At 37.1% G+C, this 24,858-nt stretch overlaps 1 protein-coding gene across 1 annotated transcript in view; it reads left to right on the top strand.

Annotated features, from left to right (window-relative positions):
* The window catches only part of MAPK11 (mitogen-activated protein kinase 11), a 32,967-nt gene extending 12,379 nt beyond the window's left edge, over positions 1–20,588 (top strand). The window contains exons 2-12 of the mRNA XM_027742596.2: positions 1,435–1,564; positions 2,425–2,483; positions 3,585–3,696; positions 6,022–6,051; positions 6,184–6,231; positions 8,610–8,724; positions 8,847–8,918; positions 10,524–10,603; positions 14,163–14,241; positions 15,685–15,858; positions 19,111–20,588. Of these exons, the coding sequence (XP_027598397.1) occupies positions 1,435–1,564; positions 2,425–2,483; positions 3,585–3,696; positions 6,022–6,051; positions 6,184–6,231; positions 8,610–8,724; positions 8,847–8,918; positions 10,524–10,603; positions 14,163–14,241; positions 15,685–15,858; positions 19,111–19,184 (973 nt within the window). The 3' untranslated portion in view covers positions 19,185–20,588. The remainder of the gene's footprint in view (positions 1–1,434; positions 1,565–2,424; positions 2,484–3,584; positions 3,697–6,021; positions 6,052–6,183; positions 6,232–8,609; positions 8,725–8,846; positions 8,919–10,523; positions 10,604–14,162; positions 14,242–15,684; positions 15,859–19,110) is intronic.
* The last annotated feature ends 4,270 nt before the right edge of the window (positions 20,589–24,858 follow it).

The following is a 24,858-nucleotide window of genomic DNA, read 5'->3' as shown; positions in this document are numbered from 1 at the left end:
GTTTTTTATGAAATTCTGGATTGACCTTCACCTGGTTGGGTGAATTCTAGGGTAACTGTATCACAATCACCTTTTGGATGCCACACTGATCTTCCTGGCTGTTTGTTGCTTGTATCCTTTGTTGCTTCTCATTAGAAATACCACCTTGCCCTGTAGATAATGAGGCTTTGCTCTTCACTTGACTCTTCATAACTTGACCATAGCACCAAATATGTATAGGAGTTCACCTGCTTGGAGCTGATTATAGGCTCACTGTATTAGGTTGGGAGCTACTCCAGGCACAATCAATGTTTTTTGTCTCTAGCAGATATCTCCTACAACAATTTGCAGGAATGTCTAAAACACTGTGCAGAAGGAGCTAATAGCATTTGGTGTGACTGCTGACTGTTGTCGTGCTACTCCCTGCATTTTTCATGTTGTCTAATTTTCGTGTTTATAACTCCAAAAAAGTTCTATAAGATTAATGTGTGTAAAGGTTCTTGGCTTGTTACTGCTCTCTAGTAAGCATAGATAGTGTTATCCACACTTCAAACAGAGAATTTCAATGTATTTTAATTGAACACAATTTTGACTTAACAGATAAGAGTAACAGCTGAAAGAATTTTTTTTCTTCCTAAGAGGAGGTAAAAAATTGAACCTTTTTATAATTGTACTGTGTAGTGTCATGAAATAATACATGCAGAGATCATTTTTATTTCTGTGCTACAGATCAGACATCATTTATTTGTGGCTTGTTGTGCTTGTCATGTCTCTCTAATGCACAAAAACCAGTGGGTCTCCCTTGTTTGCAAATTGTGACTTGTATATTTAGTGTCCTTTTCAGCAGGGCACCTCCATCTATGTGACGTTAGGCACATGCTGTGTGTCAGCAGGATCTGTAGGCTGAAGTGTAAGACGTGCCCATTTTTCACTTGTTGCCAGCCTTTCCCAAGGAAATGGTATGGCCTTGGCTATGTCAACATCCTAATTTAATACCAGTTTTAGGGCATTATCGTCTAGCAAGCTAATGGTCGTGTAGGTAATTAATATTCCTAGACACAGTGGCAGTGTTCCTCTAATTAGTGAAGATTTCAGTTTGTTCAGTAAAAACAAACTTCAGACTTTGAATCTCCGTATTCCCTACGAGCCTTGCATTGGAGCTGGAGGCTGGAGCTGCACTAATGGAGCTAATTTTCTGGTTATTTTTTCTGCCATATTGGGAAGGGTTATGCAGGGATAAGTTCTGAACAGTACTGTAAGCATTAGTAATTTCCTAGATGGAAAACAAGGGAACTGTGTTTGAATACTCAGTTACTGCTGACTGGCTCCTTGGGTGTAGTCCCTGAGTAGAAGGTGAAAGAACCCCCAGGAGAGTACAGGTTTCTTCCTTGTATTACCTGAGAGCTTTGAAGTAGAACGTGCCATCAACATGGACTTTTTCTTTTCCTCTTCCAGTTCAGCTTATGATACCAAAACAAGACAGAAGGTGGCAGTGAAAAAGCTTTCAAGGCCTTTTCAGTCACTTATCCATGCACGGAGGACCTACCGAGAGCTTCGGTTGCTTAAGCACATGAAGCATGAGAATGTAAGTGCACAGTGAGTTCTTTCCCTTAAAGTTTGCAAAATAGGCTTAATTTCAGTTAGGTTCAATCTTTTTTGAAAAGTATATGCAACTGTCTAGCTACCCAAGATACCTGGACCCAGCCATCTGGACTTTAGAGGCTTTCAGTAACAGGCTGCATTTTTATTTTAAAAATATCTAATTAAATCTTGAAGATGAGGTTAATGAAATCCAAAACAATTGGTCCTCCTTTTTCCTAACTAAAGTAATAAAAGTATTCCCTTGAAAAGTATACTGTTGAAACATCTTGAACCGTAAGTTCAGGGGGAAAAAACCCTGCTTTTTCTGGTTTTGGGTTCTGTCAGACACTCTTTAGGCCCCACGTGACTGAGTACTGTTCTAAGTTTATGTGGTAAACAGTTGATTTCAGTGTGGTATCCACCTGCTTAAAGGTAATTTGATGACCTGAAGCCTGAATAAAATATGGTGGATTGAAAAGTATCCTGGAGAAAGGATGCTATAAAAGTTAAACAAGAACAGAACAAGAAAACCCATGAAATTGTGCATAATCTTAAGTATAACAATTGCATAAGACATGTGTCAACTTTTCTGTATTGTCATTACTTTTCCTACCTTAATTTTTGTTTGTCTAAAATCTTATAGTAATTATTTTTTGTAATTAATATAATTTTCTGTTGATCATGGATAGAGCTGAGGTGATACCTGTATAGACCTATAGACCTATAACATTGTGCCAGTTTTCAGGATGAACATATGTCATATTTTTGTAAGTTTCATCCCAAAAATGCTGAGTGCTGTCAATACTAATTATATACTGCTTTGCAGATTTCTAAAAATAAAATGTCACTTCCTTCACCTTTCAGGTTATAGGATTGCTAGATGTTTTTACACCAGCAACATCAATAGAAAATTTTAACGAAGTGTAAGTAAAATTTTAAAATCATTCTGACTAGTTACGAAGTAAGTACATACCACTCTGGTTTTAAAAAGGAAGTACATACATTTCTATTCTAATAGACTTGCAGCAGAGTTGACTTTGTAAAAACCTTTTTGCAACTTTTCCACAAAAGAGGTTGCAGGAAGATGGACCTCATTTTTGTACATTTTAAATGATAATTAGTAAGATTATAAGTATATGGTGAGTGGTTTAATGCTGCATAAGTTCCAGAAAGTTTAAAACTTTTTCAGTTTAGTTGTGTGCTAGCTGTAGATTATCTTTTCACAGATAGACAGGATAGTTCAGGAATGCAGGAAAGTATTCTGTTGCTTAACTGAGACAAGGTAAATTCAGGCTAGAGTCCTGACTAACCTAGGATTAGATATATTTTGGTCCTACTCAAAGACACAATTTATGCTGAGTTCCTCTTGGTTTACATAACGTATAAGCTCTTAGGTAAACAATTTAGCAGAAGAAATAGTAATTAATCTGGTTTTGTCTCCATGGAAATTAGTGGCCAAACCCCTTTGACTCTGGGGAAAATTACACAAATAGGAACTGGATATGACAGATGCATACTTTTGTCCCAGTGCTGTTTTTGGAAAGAATCAACATTTCTGCAAACTTTGTCAAAAAATAAAACTTCCAGTGGGAACAGGGAGGGAAGTTACACAAAACACTCTTACTTCAACCAATCTAATGTTAATTTCCATCCTCCATCATCAGATATTCCAAGGCCTTGCAGGTCTAGTAATGCTTCCATTTTGGTCTTGAGTGAGGCTTCTTCTTCATCAAAAAATACGTTGCATCACTGGTGTATTGTGTCATGGAGAAAACAGAGATAAAAGCTTTTAATATACTGTAAGGATTTTTCTTTTTCATTATACCAAATCTCATAGCAGTGATTGCATTATTAAAGCTCATAGTTGATTTAAAGGATATAAACTGTGTTATTAGACAGAAAAAGAACCTACATGAGCATATGTAGATACTCTTTATATGTGTTTCTTCTAGAAGGATTTACATTCTGCCATTCTTAAATGAGGTGTGTTTCTTTGTTTTCTTCCCCCTGTTTTATTTTCACAGGTATCTTGTGACAAATTTAATGGGTGCTGACCTGAATAACATTGTGAAGTGCCAGAAGTTAACAGATGATCATATACAGTTCCTCATCTATCAGTTACTTCGAGGTCTTAAGGTACTGGCTGAGTGCAAGAGTTTTAGAGTCCACAATCTAAATATTGTAGTAATGACTGTTTCATTGCAATGACAGTACATAAAGACTTTTTTTTTCATGTCTTAGGACTGCACAGGTAGCAGCAATCATTTCAGAAATTATCAGATAATTTTTCTAACCAGAAATAGACCCCCAAGCCTGCCAGTGTTTATATGCATAATACATGTGAATACTCCTCTTGAATGTTTAGTTTAGTTCTATTTAAGTTACTATTGCAGGACAATCACTTGCTATATAGTGTCTCAAAAATTCTGAAAAATGTGAAATGGATAAAGAACAATATGGCAAGTAACTCATATTTTTGCTTTGAAAGACATAAGCCAGTTTGAAAAACCACAGTCCTGATTTTTGTAGAGAGTACCACATAGATGAAGAGCTAACCAGGTCAGTTGGGTCCTTTGGGAAATGTCTGGAAGTAGAAATTTATCCCAGCCGTGTACAGTGTTGCACACAATCACTTGGGATTTACTCTGCCTGTAAAGTCATTGTTTTCCTTTAATTGTACCAGTTTAAATTTATACCGTTAGATAACACAGGTGACTGGCAATGAAAATGCATCATGATTTGCTTCCAAAAGAATCAAAATATGTATAATTTTGCTGATGTTAAACATATAAGTGTCTATAAACAGGTGAAGAAGTAGGTAATGTTTCCCATTACTGGATGCTAAGTTTTTTCTCAGACCAGTATAGATTTTCCCAGGTATAAGCAAACAGAAAAGAGAGGAGTCAGCTGCTTTAGTAGCTAACTGAACAGTAATTGATATTTTAGACACGGAAAATAACTGTATGTTCAAAAGCAAGCCACGGTAAATACTGGTTCTGAAATATACTTATTACCTGATTTTCATCAAGTCACCTTGTGCCTGAGACAGTAGTTCTTATTCATGCATGCAGGTTTTGTCAATTTAAGTGCAGATTTTAGTGAATAAAAATTGCAAAACTGAGACCTTAATTATTTTGTCTCATTTACATGAGTTAATAGCTTAATTATGAAGATGGATTCTGGCATTAATTATCCAGCTTGAGGTTTTGTTTATAAGTCTATCTTTTGTGTCAGAACTAAATCATAGTAAGAATTGTACTCTAAGTAAATATTAATTTTAGAAATGCACTCAGGTGCATTTCTGGCTCTGTTTCGAAGAGAAGTGGCTTGTCTCTTCTGGAATTGAAATTCCAGTTGGAGAACATTTGATCATGTATATCATGTATATCTCCTCACATCTATGCTGGAGTCACTGCAACTCGTATTCACATACCTGAGTATGCTTTGGGCCTGCTGGTGGTGGTAGGTGTGTTCAGCAGTGTGGAGCACAGGCTTTGCATCCTGCAGAAGCCGCATGAGCAATCAGTGTCAGTGTGGAGCTGCAGTTTTCCAGGCTTCTGAGCTGGCTGATAGACCACTGCTTGGTGGCACTGAGAGGAGCTCTTGTGGTCGTCTCAGCAGAGCAGGGGCACGGCCCCTTCTGTCACATGCAGTAGTTTGGTTTCATCTTCATTGAGCCGCTCACAGCTGTTGTGAGGAGCACTGAGAGGTGGCCTTGCCTTCTGATAAACAGTGCTTAGGTCTGGAACACGGAGAATGCCCTTGTGTTTTCTTTGGGTTTTCCCAGTTGCTATACAGATTTTGCATATAATCACTGCTCCTAAAAAAGGTGAATTCACCTCTAGAGAATGAAACAGAACATTTTCAAGGTCTTGCTGATGTTGATAAGTAATATGATAGATAAATTTGCTGTTAATCCTGACAAGGGAATGATAGGCAATGACAGAATAAGCTTTTCTCAATCTTCGATTTTAAATGTTTTATGTAAAATAGCAGAAACACTAAATAGCCATGGAAATACTGCTTTGAGTCTCTGCTTTGAAAGTGAACCTGAAGTAATGCTATGGTCTAGGTAGGTATTTTGGTCTCTTACATGATGTTAAGTCACCTTCCCATACTGTGACTTCACTGAGACACTAGCTGATCAACATGTTCCAGCTAAGACTGGAACAAATTCCGGATTGGGAAGAAATTTTCAACGGAAGAATCACTGCAAGTGCTTTCTTTTGTGGTGGAATCTAGTAACTCATGGTTACCTTTCTTGAAATATCCAGTTCTGGATAAGACAAAACAGGAAGGTTTTGAAGTTTGACATACCTCTGATCTGAAAATGTGGTGTGACGTAAGTATTTTCTGTATATAAAAGTCAGTCTCAGAAACAAAAGAATAAGACAAGTGACTTCTACCTCCCTTCACCTCTAAATTCAAATCTTACCTTTTTTTTTCTTTTTTGTTTCACAGTATATTCACTCAGCCGGAATCATCCACCGGGTGAGTTCACTCATTGGTGTAATAAAAATGAATAGAACGTGTCCTTCTGTGCATCAAGTGTGTTACTAAGAAATAGTTACAATATACTTTAAAAGGTTAAAATAGTACTTGACTAACTGTGTTCTGCCACAGGACCTGAAGCCCAGCAACCTAGCCGTAAATGAAGACTGTGAATTGAGGGTAAGTATCATGTTGTTGTAATGAAGAATGTTGTAAAAAAAGCTCTCAAGATGACAGTTTTCTGAGAAAACATTAGCTACCATTTTTATTTCTGAATCCATTAATTTCAACTGTTTGCTATTGTTCCTCCGCTGGCATAGAAAAACCTTTTCCATGAACATGTGTTTTCTCCCAAATGCTAATTTAATATGAATGTAAGAATCTTTGCAAAATGTTCATCCCTATATACCCCACAGATGGTGGGGGTAATAATTAGCTAATAATAGCTAGTAATTTGGCCCATGAGTGAGTACTTAACTGAGTATATCTTGGAAGCCTGACCTGTGATATGTATCTGCATCTGCCATGTTTAGATGAAACCTTACAAAAACTTTCATTTTTATATCTGTAGAACATATAAGCCAAATTAAATAATGATGGCAAAAAATATATCGGTATTACCAGTTATAGGCAGTAAAAAAACAACTAAAAAAAACCCCAACCAACCAAAAAAAACCCTGTAATCCATGCTTCTCAGATGCTATTTTTAATATACACATCTAAATAAATACATCTCTTTCTGTGTCCATGTGATACAATATTGCATAATAAGCATGAGACTCAGGAAAAGGAAAAGATGTCTTGTAGCTTTCTAAGCCTTTAAACCTAAGAATGAGAAATTTAGCATTTCACCATGACAGCCAGAAACGTCTTTCTCCCTGTTTCTAATACTCTGATGTAATCACTTTATTCCAGCTGCGAGGGATTTAAGAAAAGACTCCAAATACTACAAGATCAGCAAAAAATCACAATAGCGAATAAGAGTAGTGCAGTTAGGTTCTTGCACTAATCCGGATTTGTGGTGAGAAACTGTAGTTCCTGTTTGGTTCAGTGACACTTGCAGATGCTCAGCAAGTTTCATTATTATCTCTTTAATGTCTTCATGCATATATGTTCAGCATCTGTGAAATTTTATGGGTCATCTGTTTCTGATCATGCACTCTAAAATGTGTGCTGTATTTTTGTACTGTAAGTAAAGGAGATTTTTACTGCTTTTCTTCTATTATTGTGCTATCTGTGCACCTCCCCGCCTAGCATTTGTTACACCACTCTGCTTTGTTTATATATATAGCTTTACTTCCTCAAAATATTTTTAATAGAACAAACTAGTAGATATTTCCAAGTACGAACAAAAACGAACTAGGAACAGAAAGAAGGAAAATGTGTGTGTACAATACTTGATAGAAGGGATCAGCTGTTAGGGAAAAATATTGCAAAAATTCTTATAAATATAAGAACATTAGTGTTTAAGCTTCACGCCATTGTTTGTGCCTCGTTTGCCTCATATATTTTTCTTTCCCTATTTAAGAAATACATTATGCTTTTAAAGTATATTATAGATAAGGATGTTAATGTCTTATTTATATCTTAATATTTTTATTTAGGCTTTTCATGTCTTTTAATTGGATTATAACAGGAATTTTGAATGAACCTCTTGAAATTTTCTTATTGCCAATGAAAAGGATTAGCCATCAGCTTAATAACTAATCCTGGATCTCAGCACAGGAGATATTCAATGGTCTTATTCACATTTTTATGTGAAGAGATGCTAGCTAGCTCACATGACTGACTTAACAGCACTGAGGCTCAGATGGTACACTTTCACAGCAGACTCTCTTAGAGCTAGGGTCCATAATTAGTGGAACACAGACTAATCAGAGAATAGAATAGAAAGCAAAGATGAACAGAAAAAAATCAATTGAAATAACTTCCCATCAATGTAAACTAAGCAAGGAAAAGCATATGGAGGGGAACATTTTGCAATCAAGCCTATCTGTACCTAAACAGAGCTCCTTTGTTACTTTGGTGTGCAAATTCTACCAAAAACAGATGGTATATGATTTAAATCTACCTTTTTATGCAGGATATATGTTTCTTTCCTAGTGGCATTGGGTTGATGTGTGATTTGGGTAAATGCTTAGACATAAGAGGGAAACAACAGAAATTCTGCAGATTTGTGATCAGCTTGTGTGGTCTTGAAATGGCTACTGGCACTTGCTGTTGGCGTTTTACACAAATATTCCCAGTTGATAACAGTGTTTCATTTTTAATAGCAACAGTGCTTATTTTTAGCAAATGAATGTCAATGGAAAATGTAAAGTTTACCTTAGAGAACAAAGGGCCAGGCTCATTGTAGTGGAAGCATCTTTATGCAGACCCCTAGGCTACAGGGATACAGCAGGGAGAGCAGATGAGCTCATCTGCAGAGTGCTCCTGTTTTACTTCACCGATAGTGAGGGACTATGGTAAACTCAGAAATGAGAAATGGGGAAAATCAGGGCCTATAACAAAAGTGAAAGGGGATTTTTAAAAATTATTATTTTATTTTTATTCTGTAGATTTTAGACTTTGGTTTAGCTCGACAAACTGATGATGAAATGACTGGATATGTTGCAACAAGATGGTACAGAGCTCCAGAAATTATGTTAAATTGGATGCACTACAATCAAACAGGTAAATTGTGAAGGCTTGCATTTTGCTACAGCTGGATGGAGTGATAGTTTTAAACCAAGAGGAAATTGTATTTAAGGGTCACTTTGATTCATTGTACACATTTCTCTCTCTGTTTTTGGCAGTTGACATATGGTCGGTCGGATGTATCATGGCAGAGCTATTGAAAGGGAAGGCTCTATTTCCAGGAAATGATTGTATCCTTAGTATAAAACTTAAAATGCAGCTACAAAAATATTCTCTAATTCTTCCTTTTTTTCCTAAGGAATTGAGTGCTTCTATGGAAATGTTTTTGAGGTCACAAACTGGTAAAAGAGTAAACAATTTGCTAATCTTTCAGTTCAGTGTGTATATGACAACTGAATATGAGACTCACTGCTAGGATAAAAACCAGTAACAGATGTTCCAACAATAAGTTACATTTATTCTTTGTTGTGTATCTGTATTTAAATAATAAACTAGTTACAACAGAGTAGACTTCTTCCATGTGTAGATCTTATTGAAATAACACATGCTAGAACTGAAGCAGAGTAAAGGCACTATTTTTTCATCAGCTAATACGATTTTTAAAAATAGAACTGCTTTTAGACTGGAAGTTCCTAAAATGCAAATGAGTTAACTTTTAAATAATAAGTAAATTAATTGGCCTACTGTGTCCTGTTATTAAAAAAAGTCAGAAAGTTCCAGAAATGTCACAGGAGCAACAAAACCCTCTCTTTTCCTCAGCACTGTGCTGTGGTCCCTGATGGAGCATCAGGGATTTCCATTGGCGTTTCCTGTACTGGCAGGAGAAAAAAAAAAAAAGAGATGTTGCTGAGGAGAGCAGTAAAATAATAAAAGAAAGCTGAAGAAAAACACGTAGTAAGGAATGAGGAAACAACTGCATCAGAGGAGAAAAGCTTTTAATATAAGAAACAAAGGCACATTCTTCTGTACTAAATATTGGCATTTCTTGCAACTCCAAAACCCCTCAAAAAGCAAATACTTCTGCTAAAACTAAGCTATTGCCAGGTGCAAAACATCATGACATTAGAATTGCCTGGAATACTGTTAAGAGAGCTTGAGACCAAGTCTCTCTGCTGACCTTTCTATTGTGCTCAGCATCATTAGACTCTGTTGTAACCACAGGCATTCTCCAGGTGTTCCTCATGTGGAGATGACTGTCCCCCAGACTGTTTTATTACATGATACATGGTATTTGGAAAAATCAAATCTAGTTTTCAAGAACTCAGATTTTTTTTTTCTGTTTTAAATTATTGCCTGTAGTTGTATGATTACATCAATTTAAATAAAGCTGTAAAATAACCTTGAGTCTCTATAAAAGATGTATTATACAGGTCATCTATGACAATGAGAAATGAACATTTTCAAAGTTTTAATCTTGAGAACAATATAAAACAGATTTTTAAAGCTACAAAATAAGAACTTTTTACTCGCCAGTCTTAAGATTAGTCATCTAGCCCTGCATGCTTTATCATACTAGACTGATCTTCAGAAATCCCTCAGATTGCTGAAACATAAATGTGCTATTAAGATTAAGCTTAAGAATATTAAATTGAGAACTAGGACAGAAAAGCAATATTTTTCATGCAGCTGACGTACCTGACAGATTAATCTGGTACAGTAGAGAATTTGATACTCCAGGACTAGGCTTAAGCAGGTATGAATTTGTATCTTTCCATGGCCTGTGGTAGAATTTTCTTGCTGAATACTTTTAGACATCTTAGTTATGTACATGGAAGCTCATTAATTGTCTAAACCCAGAGGGACCATATGCTGTTTATTTCCCTGAAATAATGAAGATATCGATCAACTAAAGAGAATAATGGAAGTTGTGGGCACACCCAGTTCTGAACTTCTGAAGAAGATATCATCAGAACATGTGAGTTCACAGCTTCATTTGGTTAACTGACATTCTTTCCCTAATTGGCATCATATGTCACTGACTGTGTTACACAGATACTCTGATTTGGAAATGAGGAAACACCTTAAAATTGTCTGTTTTTTGCTGCTAGAATGCCACCATTAAAAAAAAGTTCTTTTTGGAGGTATCCAGATCCCTTGACTGTCAGCTGGATTAATTTTAATACTTGTTCTCATGTACTCAGTTTTTGAAAGGAGTTAAGCAAATAGTCCTGATGATCATTTAATTTGTTACTATTCTTATAATAAAAAAAAAATTCAACCTCATGCTCAGCTCAGAGCATTATATTGTTGTTATTAAAGCTGATGTCTGTAATTTTCATAGTTTCCATTGTTGTAAGGATTCTAAACAGAGATATCAGAATCCAATAATGTGTGTTCTGCATGAGTTAGATCCCTGATTTGAAAATCATATTTATTCGTCTCTGAATCCTTGCATGAGGTCTACTTCCCTGATAACATCCGTATTTAAGAGTGTGCTTTTTAAATCTGCATGTGACTTCTTTAGAATAGTAATCTAGTAAATGAACAATTTCTACTTTGTTTCTTTGCTAAAGCTGTACTTGAAGGATTCACTGTAAGCAATAACCGTGGATATCCAGCTGAGGAATGACATGTGGTATTGATTGATAAAGACAGGTGATGAGCACAGTGTAAAAGTTCAGATAAACAGGAGCATGCAGATACCTCCCTAGCTGCAGCTGTTATCTTACACCTTTTCTGTATACACTTTGGACTAATACTAATAGCTATTTTTCACCTTGTGTGTATATTGATGGGTTTCCTTTGACCTTAGTAATGAGTACATTAGTGGGTTAAGTAAGCAGGAGCAGTAGGAGAGCCAGAACAATGCTATATTTCTGGAAGGTCCATACATAATGAAACTTCATCAGCCAAAGCACAGTCCCAGAGGTTTTGGGTACCCAGCACCTGGGAATGGCTGGGCAGGAGGCTAACTAAGCATCCATCCTTTTGCCAGGGACTGCATCAAACAGCAAATCTCATACTGTGCTGTCCTAAGCATAGGTCCTTTTATAGTCTTGTAGGTCCTTATGTAGCCTTTGTGTATTGTTATTAAGATACTACAGTTTTTCAGAGTAGTGTATACAAATGTGCGATTTACCCACAACTAGTAAGATTCTGAACTTTTGATCATGGGATTAAGCACTTTAATTATTTACTGGAAATAGTATCTGCTTTTGTCTTTTAATTTGTTGTGTTTCAGAGCATACCTCAGTGAGCTACAGGAGTCCTGAAACTGTTTGCTGGGACTAATTATAACTTTAAAGCACAGGGAGAATACAAAAACCAGGTTAATGAATGGGAGTGCTGCTAGGTCACCTCTGGGCTGCTGCTGCCTGGTTAGAGGAGCAATGTCAAAGGAGCTGCATACCTTGCTTGGAGGTAATTGCCACTTGCAAGGAGGTTCCTTCATTGTAGCTCTTCTTTACCATGTAGTTTTGCCTTATTGTTTAGATATTTCTTAATGCAGCTTGCAGCCATGAACAATTCGTAACATTCCTCTAACAGCAAGGTCAGAGATTTGCTGAAATGTCAAGCCTATTTTCAGTTATAACTAGAGGATTAAAGAATTGGAAACTGAACAATCAGCCACATGGGATGTTTCAGCACAAGTTACTGAGGTATTTTGTATTTCAGAGTAATTTAAACATCTGGATTCTGTTGGTTGGGTTTCTGTGGTGAATATATAAGCAGAGGGGACAGGTTGGTAAGTATACTTTGATAGGTCTATGTTGTTTTCAAAGGACTTCTGGGCAAGGTTGGAGGTAATTTTCACTGTATCTTGTTCAATCATGTTTGGATTAGTGATATTGATTGATGTCCATAGAGAAACAAATAATCCACAAATCCACAGATATTTGTCATAGATAAATCTACCTTGTTTCTGCCCTAATTTATAGCTTTCATGCGAGAACGTGTGATAGCTCTCTTTTGCCCTGCTGTTCATACATATATATGTAAACTAATGTCCTGGAAGACTTAGCTCTAATAAGAGCAGCACACCTTGGTCTTCTAGGAGGTGTTAGCTGCCTTTATGAACCTTAGGGGCATAAAATGAGTGCAGCAAAGCCTCTGTTTGACTTTTAAGTGTTTAAACATCCTCCTCTGCCTGACAGGCTACAGCTGCTTAGAAGAAATCATCCTTTAACAAAGCCTGGCTGCTGTCAACCCCCATAATAAAAAGGGAAAATACTAGTATCATTTTAAAGAGTCAGGGATGTAGTGCATAAAGGCTTTCTTCCTTTAGTAAGACTCTGAAATATGTCTCTAATGGCAGTCTAGAGTTTTGTTAGAATATGCTTACATCTTACAAGAAGCGGAAAAAGTAAATATATCTGCCTTCTTAAACACAGTTTGAAAAGAGGCTTTGTTATGTAATGATTTAAAATATCTTTACATAAGTTCGTCATAGCTGCAGAAATAAAGATGATGGCTGAGAGACAACAGTGTAGGGAACAGGATCTGTTTCCCAAGTGTGGTTGTAGGATTGTACAGGTGATATGTCACAGTATTTTATAGTCACTTCTTAATAGTCCAGAAGGTAACTCCACAATTCTGTCGTCTCACTTGAAGCTATGGAGCTGCTTAGTATGAACCACTTTATTTCCATTGCTGTCTTGAGTAGGCCAAGGATGCTTAGTTAGCCTTCTGCAGATAGTGTCCTTCTAACAGGATTGCTAAGTGAGAGAGACATCTGTGTAACACAAGTATGTTTTAAAAGGATTAAGGCTTGTTCAAATACCAACTGGGTTTTTTATGGATTTGGAAATAGCCATTTGCGCTTTTTTTAACTGTTCAATTTCAGAATTCCCTGTTCTGTCTGATCACAGCCCTTAGGACCAGCATTCAACCTTTTCTCTTGCTGCCCTGTCTGCCTCAGCCTAGAAATTTGCAGCTTACTTAATGTCAGGCTCCACACTGACCCTATGTGAGCTGTGATAATACAGTATTGTACTGTAGTATAGTACAGTACAGAATGCGGATCTGGCGTGCAGATAGGCTTTTCCTGTCTGAGTTTGGATGAACCTTTCACAGCCACAGTGACAAGACAAACTGTTAAACATCTGAAAATCTATTCCAGGGGAATAGACTTTGGTTAGTGAAGCTACTGTTGAAAAAAAGGAGAGGAGGAAAGGCTGCAGTTTGAATGATACCATTTTGCTGAAGGTAACTGGAAGATGATTTAAGTTGCAATTTCTGATTGAACGTTACATGCATATGTTCCCAGGGGATATTTTGCAATAAACCAGTAAGCGCAGGTGATAACAAAAGTGTTAACACACAACCCTTACGCCAAAATACACCTGCTTAAAACTCTCTTGCTTATTGTGCAGTATACAGGAGTGATTGCTTAAAACAAAGTCATACATTATGGTTTTATGTAAAGGTTTTCCATGTATAAGAAACATAATGTTGAGTTTTTTAGATTTAATGTAGTTACTATTGAGCAAAATTTAACCTCTCTGCATGTGGTATGTATATTGATTTTTTCCTAGGCAAGAAAATATATCGAATCTCTTCCACATATGCCTCAACAGGATTTGAAAGCAGTATTTCGTGGTGCCAATCCATTAGGTAAGAAATTCAGACTAATACAGATAAAATTTTTCACTAATACAGGAACACAAACCTTCCTTTGCTATATGATCCCATATAGTACTGATCAAACCAGTGAGAAGAGCATTGCTTAACCTTTCATCCTGAGACTGTTTTCCCTTCATGAAGCCTGTGTCTTTTGTTTCTGGTGGAGGTTATGGGAATCTCCTGTGGAAACGGTCCATGGATGAAAAGCAAAAGCCAGCTAATAGCAGGAATAAATAAAAATGTCATGGGATCCAGATTAGAGACATCACTTCTGGCTCAGGAAGGCCATGAACTGTAAATGGCTGGCAAGCAGAACATACCAGGAAGCATAGCTGTTTGAATGATCCTTTTGAGTATTATTTCCTAGGAATATATGAGCCATTGTTGGACACAGGATACTGGGCTAGGCAGACCCTTGGTCTGATCCTGCACAATTGCTTTTATGTCTAACCAATTGGTTCTGCCTGTGCAAAAGAGATGTTTCTGTGAAGCTTTTCTTGTGGCATCGCAAAGGGCCATGAGTCACCAGAGTCATTTCCCTACAGCGCCTGGTCAGTTCCATCAAGTGCACGTTATAGGGAAGTACTGTGAGTTAAAATGTTTTCACAGAATCACAGAACATGCCGAGATGCAAGGAACCCACAAGGATCATTAAGTCCAACTCCTAGGCCTGCACAGGACAATTTCTTAATTCAATCTGTGTATTAATGCCAATTTTATTCTTACAAATATAGGTAGCTGTGAACACTTTCTTACAGAAAATGAGATTTATTTGCCTGAGGTACACAACAGCATGTTATGTATTAATATGATAAGGAAAAACTAATGCCAATGTTTATGAAAGTGCTAACATTTTTTTTATAATATTTTAAATAGTTAGGACAAAATTTCCATACAAAACTATTTTCAGCCTTACAGATATCTCTCATTTGTAGTATTCTTCAACGGTCAACTTCAAACATATTTTGTTTATTCTGGGTCCTGTAAAGTTGCTTTGGGGTTTTCATCTGATTGTTTCATTGGTGCCGCTAATTAAAAAAGTAATCTCACATTCACATTTTATTATTCACAAGTTACTTAACTTGATCCTGATCACTGCAAACTTAAGCACGTATTTAACTTATAAACACACACAGATCTTTTTAGAATTAAGTCCTTGGATGTCTGAAGAGGTGAATCAGATCTCAAAGGGACTCTTATGAACTTTTGTGCATACCACAAGCAAACCAGAAGCTTCCTTCAGCTCTGAAAATTGTACTCACAGTATAAAATCTTCAAAACTTATTTGTTACCTTGCCTGAATTTTGTGAGTTTGCCAGTAATGTTAACTGTGTTTAAGGTGAGTGAGGATATACTGTGTGTCGATAGTTGCCTTCTTTTTTATTTCTAAATTATCTCTTCTGGCTTTGAACCGTGTTTCTCTTTTTCCCTTAGCTGTAGATCTTCTTGAGAAGATGCTTATATTAGACAGTGATAAAAGAATTACTGCCTCGGAAGCGCTTGCACATCCATACTTTGTCCAGTATCACGATCCGGATGATGAACCTGAGGCCGAGCTGTACGACGAGTCAATAGAGAATAAGGAGCGAACCATAGATGAATGGAAAGGTATCAGAATTGCACACAGCAGTTAATACATGCAGCAGAACAAAACCTTATTTAAATTGCAGTTTTCCTCCATTTCTAACCAGAGGAATTTGAACTTCTAAGCCTCAGGCAAACAGGTCCCTGTATGTACTTGTGGGAGTGGAGGGGTGGAAAGGCTTGTGTTTCCTCTCCGGACTTTGCTCCCTTCCCTCATTCTGTCATCTCCTCACTAGATTCCCTGTACCAGTCTTCAACTTAACTAAAAGCTGATGCTATTACCAGGTAATCACACATTCTGTTTTGCTTTTAGTTTTCTAGATCAGATCCCCAGCTGAAGTAAGTGTTCTAGGGCAAGTGCCACTGTTTGGGATTCTGGTCTAGCTCTTTCAGAACCAGAAAGTAGTATTTTCCCCGTGGATGTGTGTTTTGTAATAATTCTTTAGGTAGCTAAGAAATTAGGATTAATAACTAAACTATGCTATTGCTCCTGTTTGAGATGAGAGTTGATGATTTTACTTAGGAGTCACACCCCAGAACCTTTCTTTGAGAAATACCGCAGCAATCTTTTATTAGTTAATTCCATGCTTGCATCATGATCATATTGCACTGCAGTATCACAGAAGTAAGGTGGCCAAACATTCAGTTGCAAATACACTGAAAAGTACAATCCAATTTCATCACTGTCTAATGGGGACATATTATGCTAAAAATTCCTTACTAGAGATTTTAAATTGAGAATAATGTTGTAGAAAACTAACAGTTTCTGTTTATCAATAAAGGTCTTCCCTTGACTTAAGATGTCTTTTATAAAATAAATGTCTTCTGTTTCTGTTTGTATATTCTATAACTTTTAGTCTGGTAAGGTTCAGTAAAAATGTATTAGCATAGTGGTTAAGTTTATGATTTCTCCCTTGTCTTACTGTTGCCTTTCCACTTGTGCCATGTTTTATCCTGGGCATTGCAGGGGAGACAAACAGACTGACTACAGCAAATACATCTTAAAGACAGATAATAGTGGGGTCGTGGCTCTCTATACAATAAATCAACCTCCTCAAGCCCTGGAAAGGCTTTTCTAGAAGTCTACTGTGTCTGTACAAACAAGGAGGATTGGCTGGCATTGCTCACTCTTTACACATGTTCTCTTCCGCAAAACCTGGCAGCCTCCAGCACCACCCATACATCTTGTTTGTTTAGAGCTGAGTTCAATTGCCTGCTAGACTTAAGAGTGAACTATTTCTTTTTTCCTTCTGCTTTTTCAGTTGACTGAGTCTTAAACCGGAAATTTTAACAATTTCCGAATCATAAAGCTGATTTCTGTTTGTGATGAAACTCCGTTGAAATTATTTCAGGAACAATCTTAGCTTAACACCTTCTAAACTGAAATGAGAATGTGAAGGTGAATTCTCTAGGAAGAGCAGTATCATATCATTTATCATTACATTTATCATGTATTATTTTCTACATCACTGTCCTTGCTGGAACTACAGGTCAAATTCTTCTTTATAAAGGGGGAAAAAAAGGCCTGAGACAAAAATCTAAAAAATTACAAAGGATGTGCAGTGCTTCCTCCTTCCTTCTGGCCATATTTTTATCTTGGGGAATAAACTTTTTATTTTCACGTACTGCATGGTGCCACATTTAAGTAAGATGGCGTAAAATGTTTGTAGTGTTGATGAAATATTGACCCTGTTTCTCAAGGTATCAATGGCATAATTCTCCTCTTTTTTTCTGTTCAAATTAAAAATCAGTGGCACTTGATCCCAAGAGGGACTTAGCACCAAGGTAAAATGATATTTCAGACACTTTGTCTTACACATTATGTGCTTCAGAGTTTCCTTGGCCTACACTGCACACTGCTGAGGTTTGCAGCCCAAGCTCATAGATTTCTTACAAAAGTGTTTAATCGGTTAGAAAGTATTTCAAAATTTTAGAGGCCAAAAGTATGCTATTCAGAGTTGAATGCTACACATTCTCTTAGCTGTTGCTCCAGTTGCACATACCTCTGCTGAGTAGCTGGCACAAGAAGCAGGTAAGGAGCTTTATAAGTATACAATGTACAGCCAGTGAGAATAATTTCTAATACAGTTCCAGGTGTCCAATCTGTGAGGACGCTGGCTTCCTCCAAGTTCACTCAGGACTGCTCTAGCTCCTCCCTGGATCTGGCTGTTACCAGATGCTATTTAATAGCTACAGCTCAGTCACTGAAAGAGTCTCCTAACAAATCCTCTCACCTCTGCAGTTCTGCACACATAATTTCTTTCAGAGAAATCCTTCACTGAAAGTGGCGTGTGGGTCACTGTGCACCATGATACAGCATAACACAACTAGAGCACAAGCATAAGATTTTTTACTTACTTTTTAGAGGAGTTGTAGGTACACTTGCAGGTGTAGCAGCTGTCTCAGAGCTATTTAATAAACAAACTAATAGGCACGAGTTTTATATGATCTAAACATTACTGTTTGGAAAACAGAACCTGAAGTAATGCATTGTTAGCTATATGTTACATGTGAACAGGATAAGGTCTTAAAATATGGTATCAAACTTGAGAAATTACGTAAGAGGCAACCACTGACGACATATTCCATTAATGTTCAAGGCAGACAACACGACGTGACTGTCAGCATGAAAAGATAAAGGATTATTCCTAAGTCAGAGTAAAATAGCAGGGAACCCATGGTCTAGCGAAGCCCTTCTTGATGAAAATAGAACTGTTACATGCTTCTAAGACAAAAGAAAATTTTTTTTCAGAGGACCTTAAAATTACATTAGTTACGGTAAAACATAACTCCTCACCCAAAAAAACAAAAGAGATCATAAGGCATTAGCACAGAATTGCAAATGATTTATGTTGAAGGCAATTGACTGAGAGATGATAAAGAACATGCTCTACAGTTAAAAGTGTATATTTGAAAACCTCTTTGAGTGCTTTTAGAGATTCCATTTTGCATTACACTTTGTCTTTTATTACACCATTTTGGCAGGTCATCCGACAGCATAATTGATGTTTCCATTTCAGGGCCTTTGTGTTTTAGTAATTAGTTGAAGGGGACAGTCATGTTGTACAATAACAGTATTTGTGAGTCTAATTTGCAATCTGAGGTTAAGAGAAGGATTCCTAGTGAATTCAGTCTGTTTTTGGATCTGGACTCTTAAAAAGGCTGGAAATACAAAGTGAAAGTCACATGAGTATATAGAACTGTTTTATCTGGAATTTTTCTTTTTAAGAGAATTTCACCTAATTCTTCTGTCTCCCTTACCCCCCACCTTTACAGAACTTACCTATGAAGAAGTGATTAGCTTTAAACCACCCGACTTGAAAATGGACAGCCTGGAGATAGAACAGTGAACACAGGCAGCTCTGTCTTGCCTTGCTGCACTATGAAGACTGTTAAAATATAACCATCCAATTTAACCTGTGGTCAGATGTAGATTTTACCATCCAAAGATGTTGGAGAAGATGTGGAAAAGAAGATGAATTAAACAGAAGCCAGATGTTATCTGTTTTGGGTGGGAGTTTTTTTGCCTTGTAATATGAATGTATTCCCAGCTCACAAGGGGTGATAAAGAACTGCTTCATTCTGACAAAATTATGCACTGAGTTTTGTCAAGCTGTGTGGTCTGCATGTTTCATTTTATCAGTTGTACTGCCAAAATAAAGGTGATCTCATAAATTAATTTTAAAATTGTACATTTAAAGCATGAATGTATACAAACATAAACATAGAGGTCCATACAAGCAATCCTTTTTTGTTCTGGCATTTTATCTGTTTGTTTTCATACTATTTATAGTTAGTGCCTTTATAATGAGAGGGCGTGGTAGCAAGATAGACAGAATATACCTATGTAGTCACATCTGTGGTGGTCTTACACATTTACTGGATGTCTCTCAAGCAATCTTAATACCAGTTGAAAGTCAGTAAAAATAAATCTTTGTCTTCTCTTGCCATCCAAGTGTCTGTTTTCATTATTTTCCCCATATACTTTTCTAATCTACACAATACCCATTTCTGAGATGATTTTACTTCCTGATGGTATTTCTAACCTTGCCATCACCGGAGTGCTGGTGAATTTGCCTGAGTTTACAGGAAGGTGCCTTGAAGGTATTGTGACAGAGCTCTGTAGACTTGAGCAAGCTTCAGTAAAGGCTGTCACAGATGGCAGTGCAAGAGTACTCAGTTCAGTTCACAGCTTTGAATTAAATATTTCGCATGGTCTTATTTTTCTTCACATAATCCTTGGGAAAAAATTGCCATTGGAAGACATGACAAAACAAGGAAATTTAAGAATTTGACACACTCTCATTGGAGCTTCTTTTTAAGCAAAAATTAAAAGGCTTTCCAGCTCTGAAAAGTTGGAAAATTAAATAATAAATTGCAGGATACACCAGATACCAAGATTTCTTAAAGAATTAAACTTACCTAGTTTTTCTGTTGAAGGCATAATACTGTAGCAGGAACATCCTTTTGTCGCAAGGCCTCTTGTGCTGTACTGGCTGTGTCTTTCTACAGACTTGTGGTCCACAGTTGTTCAGTGTTGTTCATTTTTGTGTTTCACTCTTGCTCTGTCAGAGTCTTATTTTGGAGGTGGCTTTTTATAATATTTAGGTTTTCTGAAACTTTTGTCATTAATATTCAGTTGTATAGCTCTTACATGAGGTAATGAATTCTACTGCATTAACTTACCTTCCTCTGTATCTTTTCTATGTAAAAAGAAAAGCCTTTTCTTAATAAAAAGATTTAAAAAATAAAAAGTCTAAGAACTTTGATTTTTCAGAAATAGAAATAGGCATCTGTCTAGAAAATGGAATTTTCTCATTTGTGGACTAAGTGATGGTCTGCTTTGATAATGTTGCCCAGTTATCCAATACTTGTATCCAATGGAATACAGCCACTTGTATTCAACTTTCTGCAAGGCGTATTAATCTGAAAGTAAATGCCTGCATGGATTTCTTGTGAATCCTCTGAAGTGCTGTCTGGCCATCATTTCTTTGGCTTCCTGTGAAGCTGGATGAGGCCTGTAATGATCATGCAATGACTGAATTTCATGCTGACTAAAATAGTTGGAAAGGTTGTAAATCCTTAAACTGTTTGTCTGTCTACATAATGAAAATAATCACTCAGTCATGTATTAATTTTTTTTTTTATTTGTTTGTTTGCCAGTTAAAAGTAGCTCAGTGCTTTATTTTCTGTGAAATCTGATATCGAGACTATGAGCCTGTTTTGCAGCTCCATACCAGCTGGAAGGGCAAGGATGGAGTAAAGAAATTTCACAAGAACTTTATGCACCCAACAATAATTAATTTAGTGTGGGATTTGTCCCATCATTTCTTTTATCTGATTTCCTTGCTGTGAGGGTAGCCATTGGCAAATGTGTTTCAAAGGGTGCATAAAACTCTGTTGGCCATACCTCTGCTACTTGAGGTAGAAAGAAAGTTTTATATTCCTTACAAAATTTGTTCTTCTGCCAATCCTGAATCTTTGTCTGAATATTTCCTTTGACATTCAGAGATGCAATTTTTTTGTAGGAGATAAATTATGTAGGAAGAATATGGTCATACCCACATTTAAACTAATCAAAGGTGACAGTAATGGACAACAATAGTTCAGTTATTTTTAATGAATTACCATCAAAACCAATAAATCATCTCATTTTAATGTCAAGAAAAACAGTAGGGAGACAGACATCTTTTTCCTAGATGTGCAAAATGAAGGCAATTACTTAGACCTCAAAAGCCACTAATTAAAGTATTTTTCTAGGGCAGGTAACCAGCTCCCTTATGGCAATCCAACATGGGACTGCTGTGTGGTAATTTTATCAGTTTACAACAGCAGGAGAGAGTAATTGGAAAGCCACTACCCCACTGGGACAGAAAGGTGGAAGGCTTAGCACTAACAATGCTTATCATTTGAAAACAGATGGAAAAAACCATTTGTCAGCCAATGCAAACAGGCAAATGGAGGTAAACATCGAGGAGTGAGGGCTTTGTCAGGCTTGGTGAACCTGTAGGGCAGATGGCTTAAAAGTAAATTTTCAAGAGTAAATAAATATAGAAGTAAGGATTTTATTTCATAAAAATTTATTTGCTAAAAATGTCTTTAATGAAGGCATTGATTACATGGCCCAAATGTTGTTTTCAAAACTTGTAGTGGAGCCTGCTTAAACAGTGGGGTTTTAATCTCCCGACAGCACTCTTAGTCTCATTAGTACAATTGTGCTTTTGAAGATCCTCTATACATTGTGTGTACATTTGAGGAGAGCAGCATAGGTTTCAGGCCACGCTAAATTAGGGTGCTCATCTTCCCTGATCACCTGCAAAGCACAGAAGGGAAGCTTGGAGGAGCACAGCTGGAGAGGAGGCGGCTTAGGATTCCACTGAGGAGAACACAGCTCTCCAAGGGCTTTCTCTGGCTAATTATTGACATTGTTAGCAATTTGCTTTTAATCTGAATTTACCTAATTTCAGCTTTCAGTCACAAGAGCTTGTTATCCCTCCACCTACTGAATTGAAATCACTTGTAGTATTTATTATCTCACTCCATTATCAGTGTTAAGCGCAACCAGCAATCTAGTAATTTTATCATCACTGACAATAAAAGGTCTTGCAAAAGGAAAATCTTCATGCGTCTCAATCTTTTGACATGTGTAAAAATATACATTACAGTTTTAAAATCTGCATCTTTATTTTTTAAGCTCTCTACCTCACAAGCACTGAAGGCCAGGAGCAGGAAATTGATATGCCACAGCCAAAGCAGACAAGAATAACAAAATTTTGAATTTTCAAATGGACTAATGGAAAGAAAAAACAAGGATGGTTTAGAGGAAAAGCACAGTGTTAGAGGATATCATGTGCCGTACACTGAAGATACGAAATGGCTACATGAGTATGAAACAGCAGGGTTACTAATAACTTTCAGAATTTATGAGGGAAAAATAATGGGAAATTAAGTAATCAACACTGATACATGAAAAAAAAAAATATCACGTGTCAGTAGGTCAAGAGTCATCATTTAGACAGCATTGCTGCAGAGTTCCAAGTAGTGCTCGTTGTGTGGTTTTGATATGGTGTAAAAGATGAAAGCAAGAGGGAAGGAGAGTCGGTATGCTGCAGGATACTGCAGCAAGCTCACTCTAGGGTCAGGAGGGGGTCAGCCCTTTCAAGGACAAAATGTTGGCAGCAAAAGCACCTTTGACAGAGGTGGGGAGCTGTCAATACAAAAGCCACTTCCTTCCTTTCTTCCTGTCATGTGTGCTCCTGGATCATAACAAGAAAACAGACCTCTTCTTTCCTCGGTCTCTTTCCCCTGGTCAAAGATGAATCTGTTCAAGAAGTACCGTATTGAGCTGCCGGCACAAATTACTTACGTAACCTTTGCTACATCTGTAAATTGCTGGCTTGGCCCAAGAATCCCTGACCAACGAGCAGTGGTCAGGATTTAGCTCTCATGAAAAGAGAATTACACTGTAAATTGGGTAAATTATGTCCTTTGGTAGCAGCAGAAAGGGATTCAGCTTCAACAAGATCAATCTCCTTATGATGCCTTAAGCCCCTAACGGTTTTTTTATTTTTCTAATATTTGTAAGACTGGTAAGGATTGTAGGTTTTAAAAAGCAGAAACCCCTTTGTCCCCTTGTTCCTTTCCCTTGTTTACACATTCCCTAACCCTTTTACCCCATTCTATGCCTTCTATATCAAACCTACCCCTGAATTCAGTAGCAGTGTTTAGTCTTTTGTCAAGGCAAAGGCCTAGACTGTTTGGAGAACAGCATATCAGGGCCTAAACCACAGAGTACGGTCAAAAACTAGGTAACAATGTACCCTTTGTACTCTGATGAAGTTGAAGATGATGAAGTAAGTGGTCCCAAAAAGACCCCAGACCCAATTCTCAGGGGGAGGGCCCGGGGCGGACCAGAGGAAGGGCCAAAGGGTGGACACATCTGGGATTGGATGGATAATGCTATAAAATGTAACCTCTCGGGCACGGCCGGCGCGCGCGTCTATATCACCTATTGCCTTGGCAAATAAACCCTTTCTTATCTCACCCCTAATTAACTGCTCCGGAGATTTTTTCAGCACCAAAATACACAGGCAACATTATTTAAATTAATATCAACTTAATACCAACATCTTTGTTTACTTTAAAAGCAGCTGCTTGTTTCTCTTACATTGCTGCTAGTGCTGTTTATGGATGTAAAGACTGGTTCTTAGAAAATCAGCACACTTGCACAAGTGAGAGTACCAAGTGTCATTAATTTATGAGTCTGGGTAAAGGGGTTTTAAGGGACTAGTACCAAGAGACTTAGAAAGCTGCATTAGTGTCACTGCCATTGCCCTTCTTTCTGCTGTAAGATAAAATATTGAACTGATATGCCTAAAAGGGTCTAAGTTTTCACTGCAAGGAGGGAATATATTGTGAGTTTTCTATGTGAACACTGATCTTCCAACCAATCTGACACTTAATCCATTAGATGTGAAATTTCCACATAGCGAGCGAAACTCTTCAATTAGGCTTCAATCTTGCATGCATACAAATGCTTCATTTTGAGCTCACATAGTCCCCCAGCTCCAATTATTGTCACAAATTAAGACGTGTACCATAGCATAGAGGTTTTATCTAGTCCTTTTAGGTTCCAATTTGATCGCAAGTAATATTGAACACAACAGAAATCCTGAATCACAGTGGCAGCTCTGAGACAACTATACATTAAATATGCCATAACTTGCAGCCTCCACTGAGCAATACTTTGTTCCTTACAGAATAACATCCTGTAGATTAGCACTCAAATAATATATTCCTATTTTATATTAGAGCCTGAAGGTGTAAATCAAGAAGCCGTAGTTTTGTTACATTCTGTGCAAAAATAACACACAGTACTCCTGTCCTGTCCGGCTCTCTCATTGAGATGGAAACACAAAAACTTAAGGCAGTATTGAGAAGGATGTGTGAGATGGGGTAAGAATACCACTAAGTTTTTGGTGATTTAAACAGGTGATGTGCACAACTATGCAATGACAAATGAGT

This window comes from Pipra filicauda, unplaced genomic scaffold (genome assembly GCF_003945595.2).
Source record: "Pipra filicauda isolate LSUMZ 115617 unplaced genomic scaffold, ASM394559v2 scaffold113_size4260070_pilon, whole genome shotgun sequence".
Taxonomy (NCBI): Eukaryota; Metazoa; Chordata; class Aves; order Passeriformes; family Pipridae; genus Pipra; species Pipra filicauda.
The sequence above is the reverse complement of the archived record's forward strand: the minus strand, read 5'-3'. Positions and strand labels throughout refer to the sequence as shown.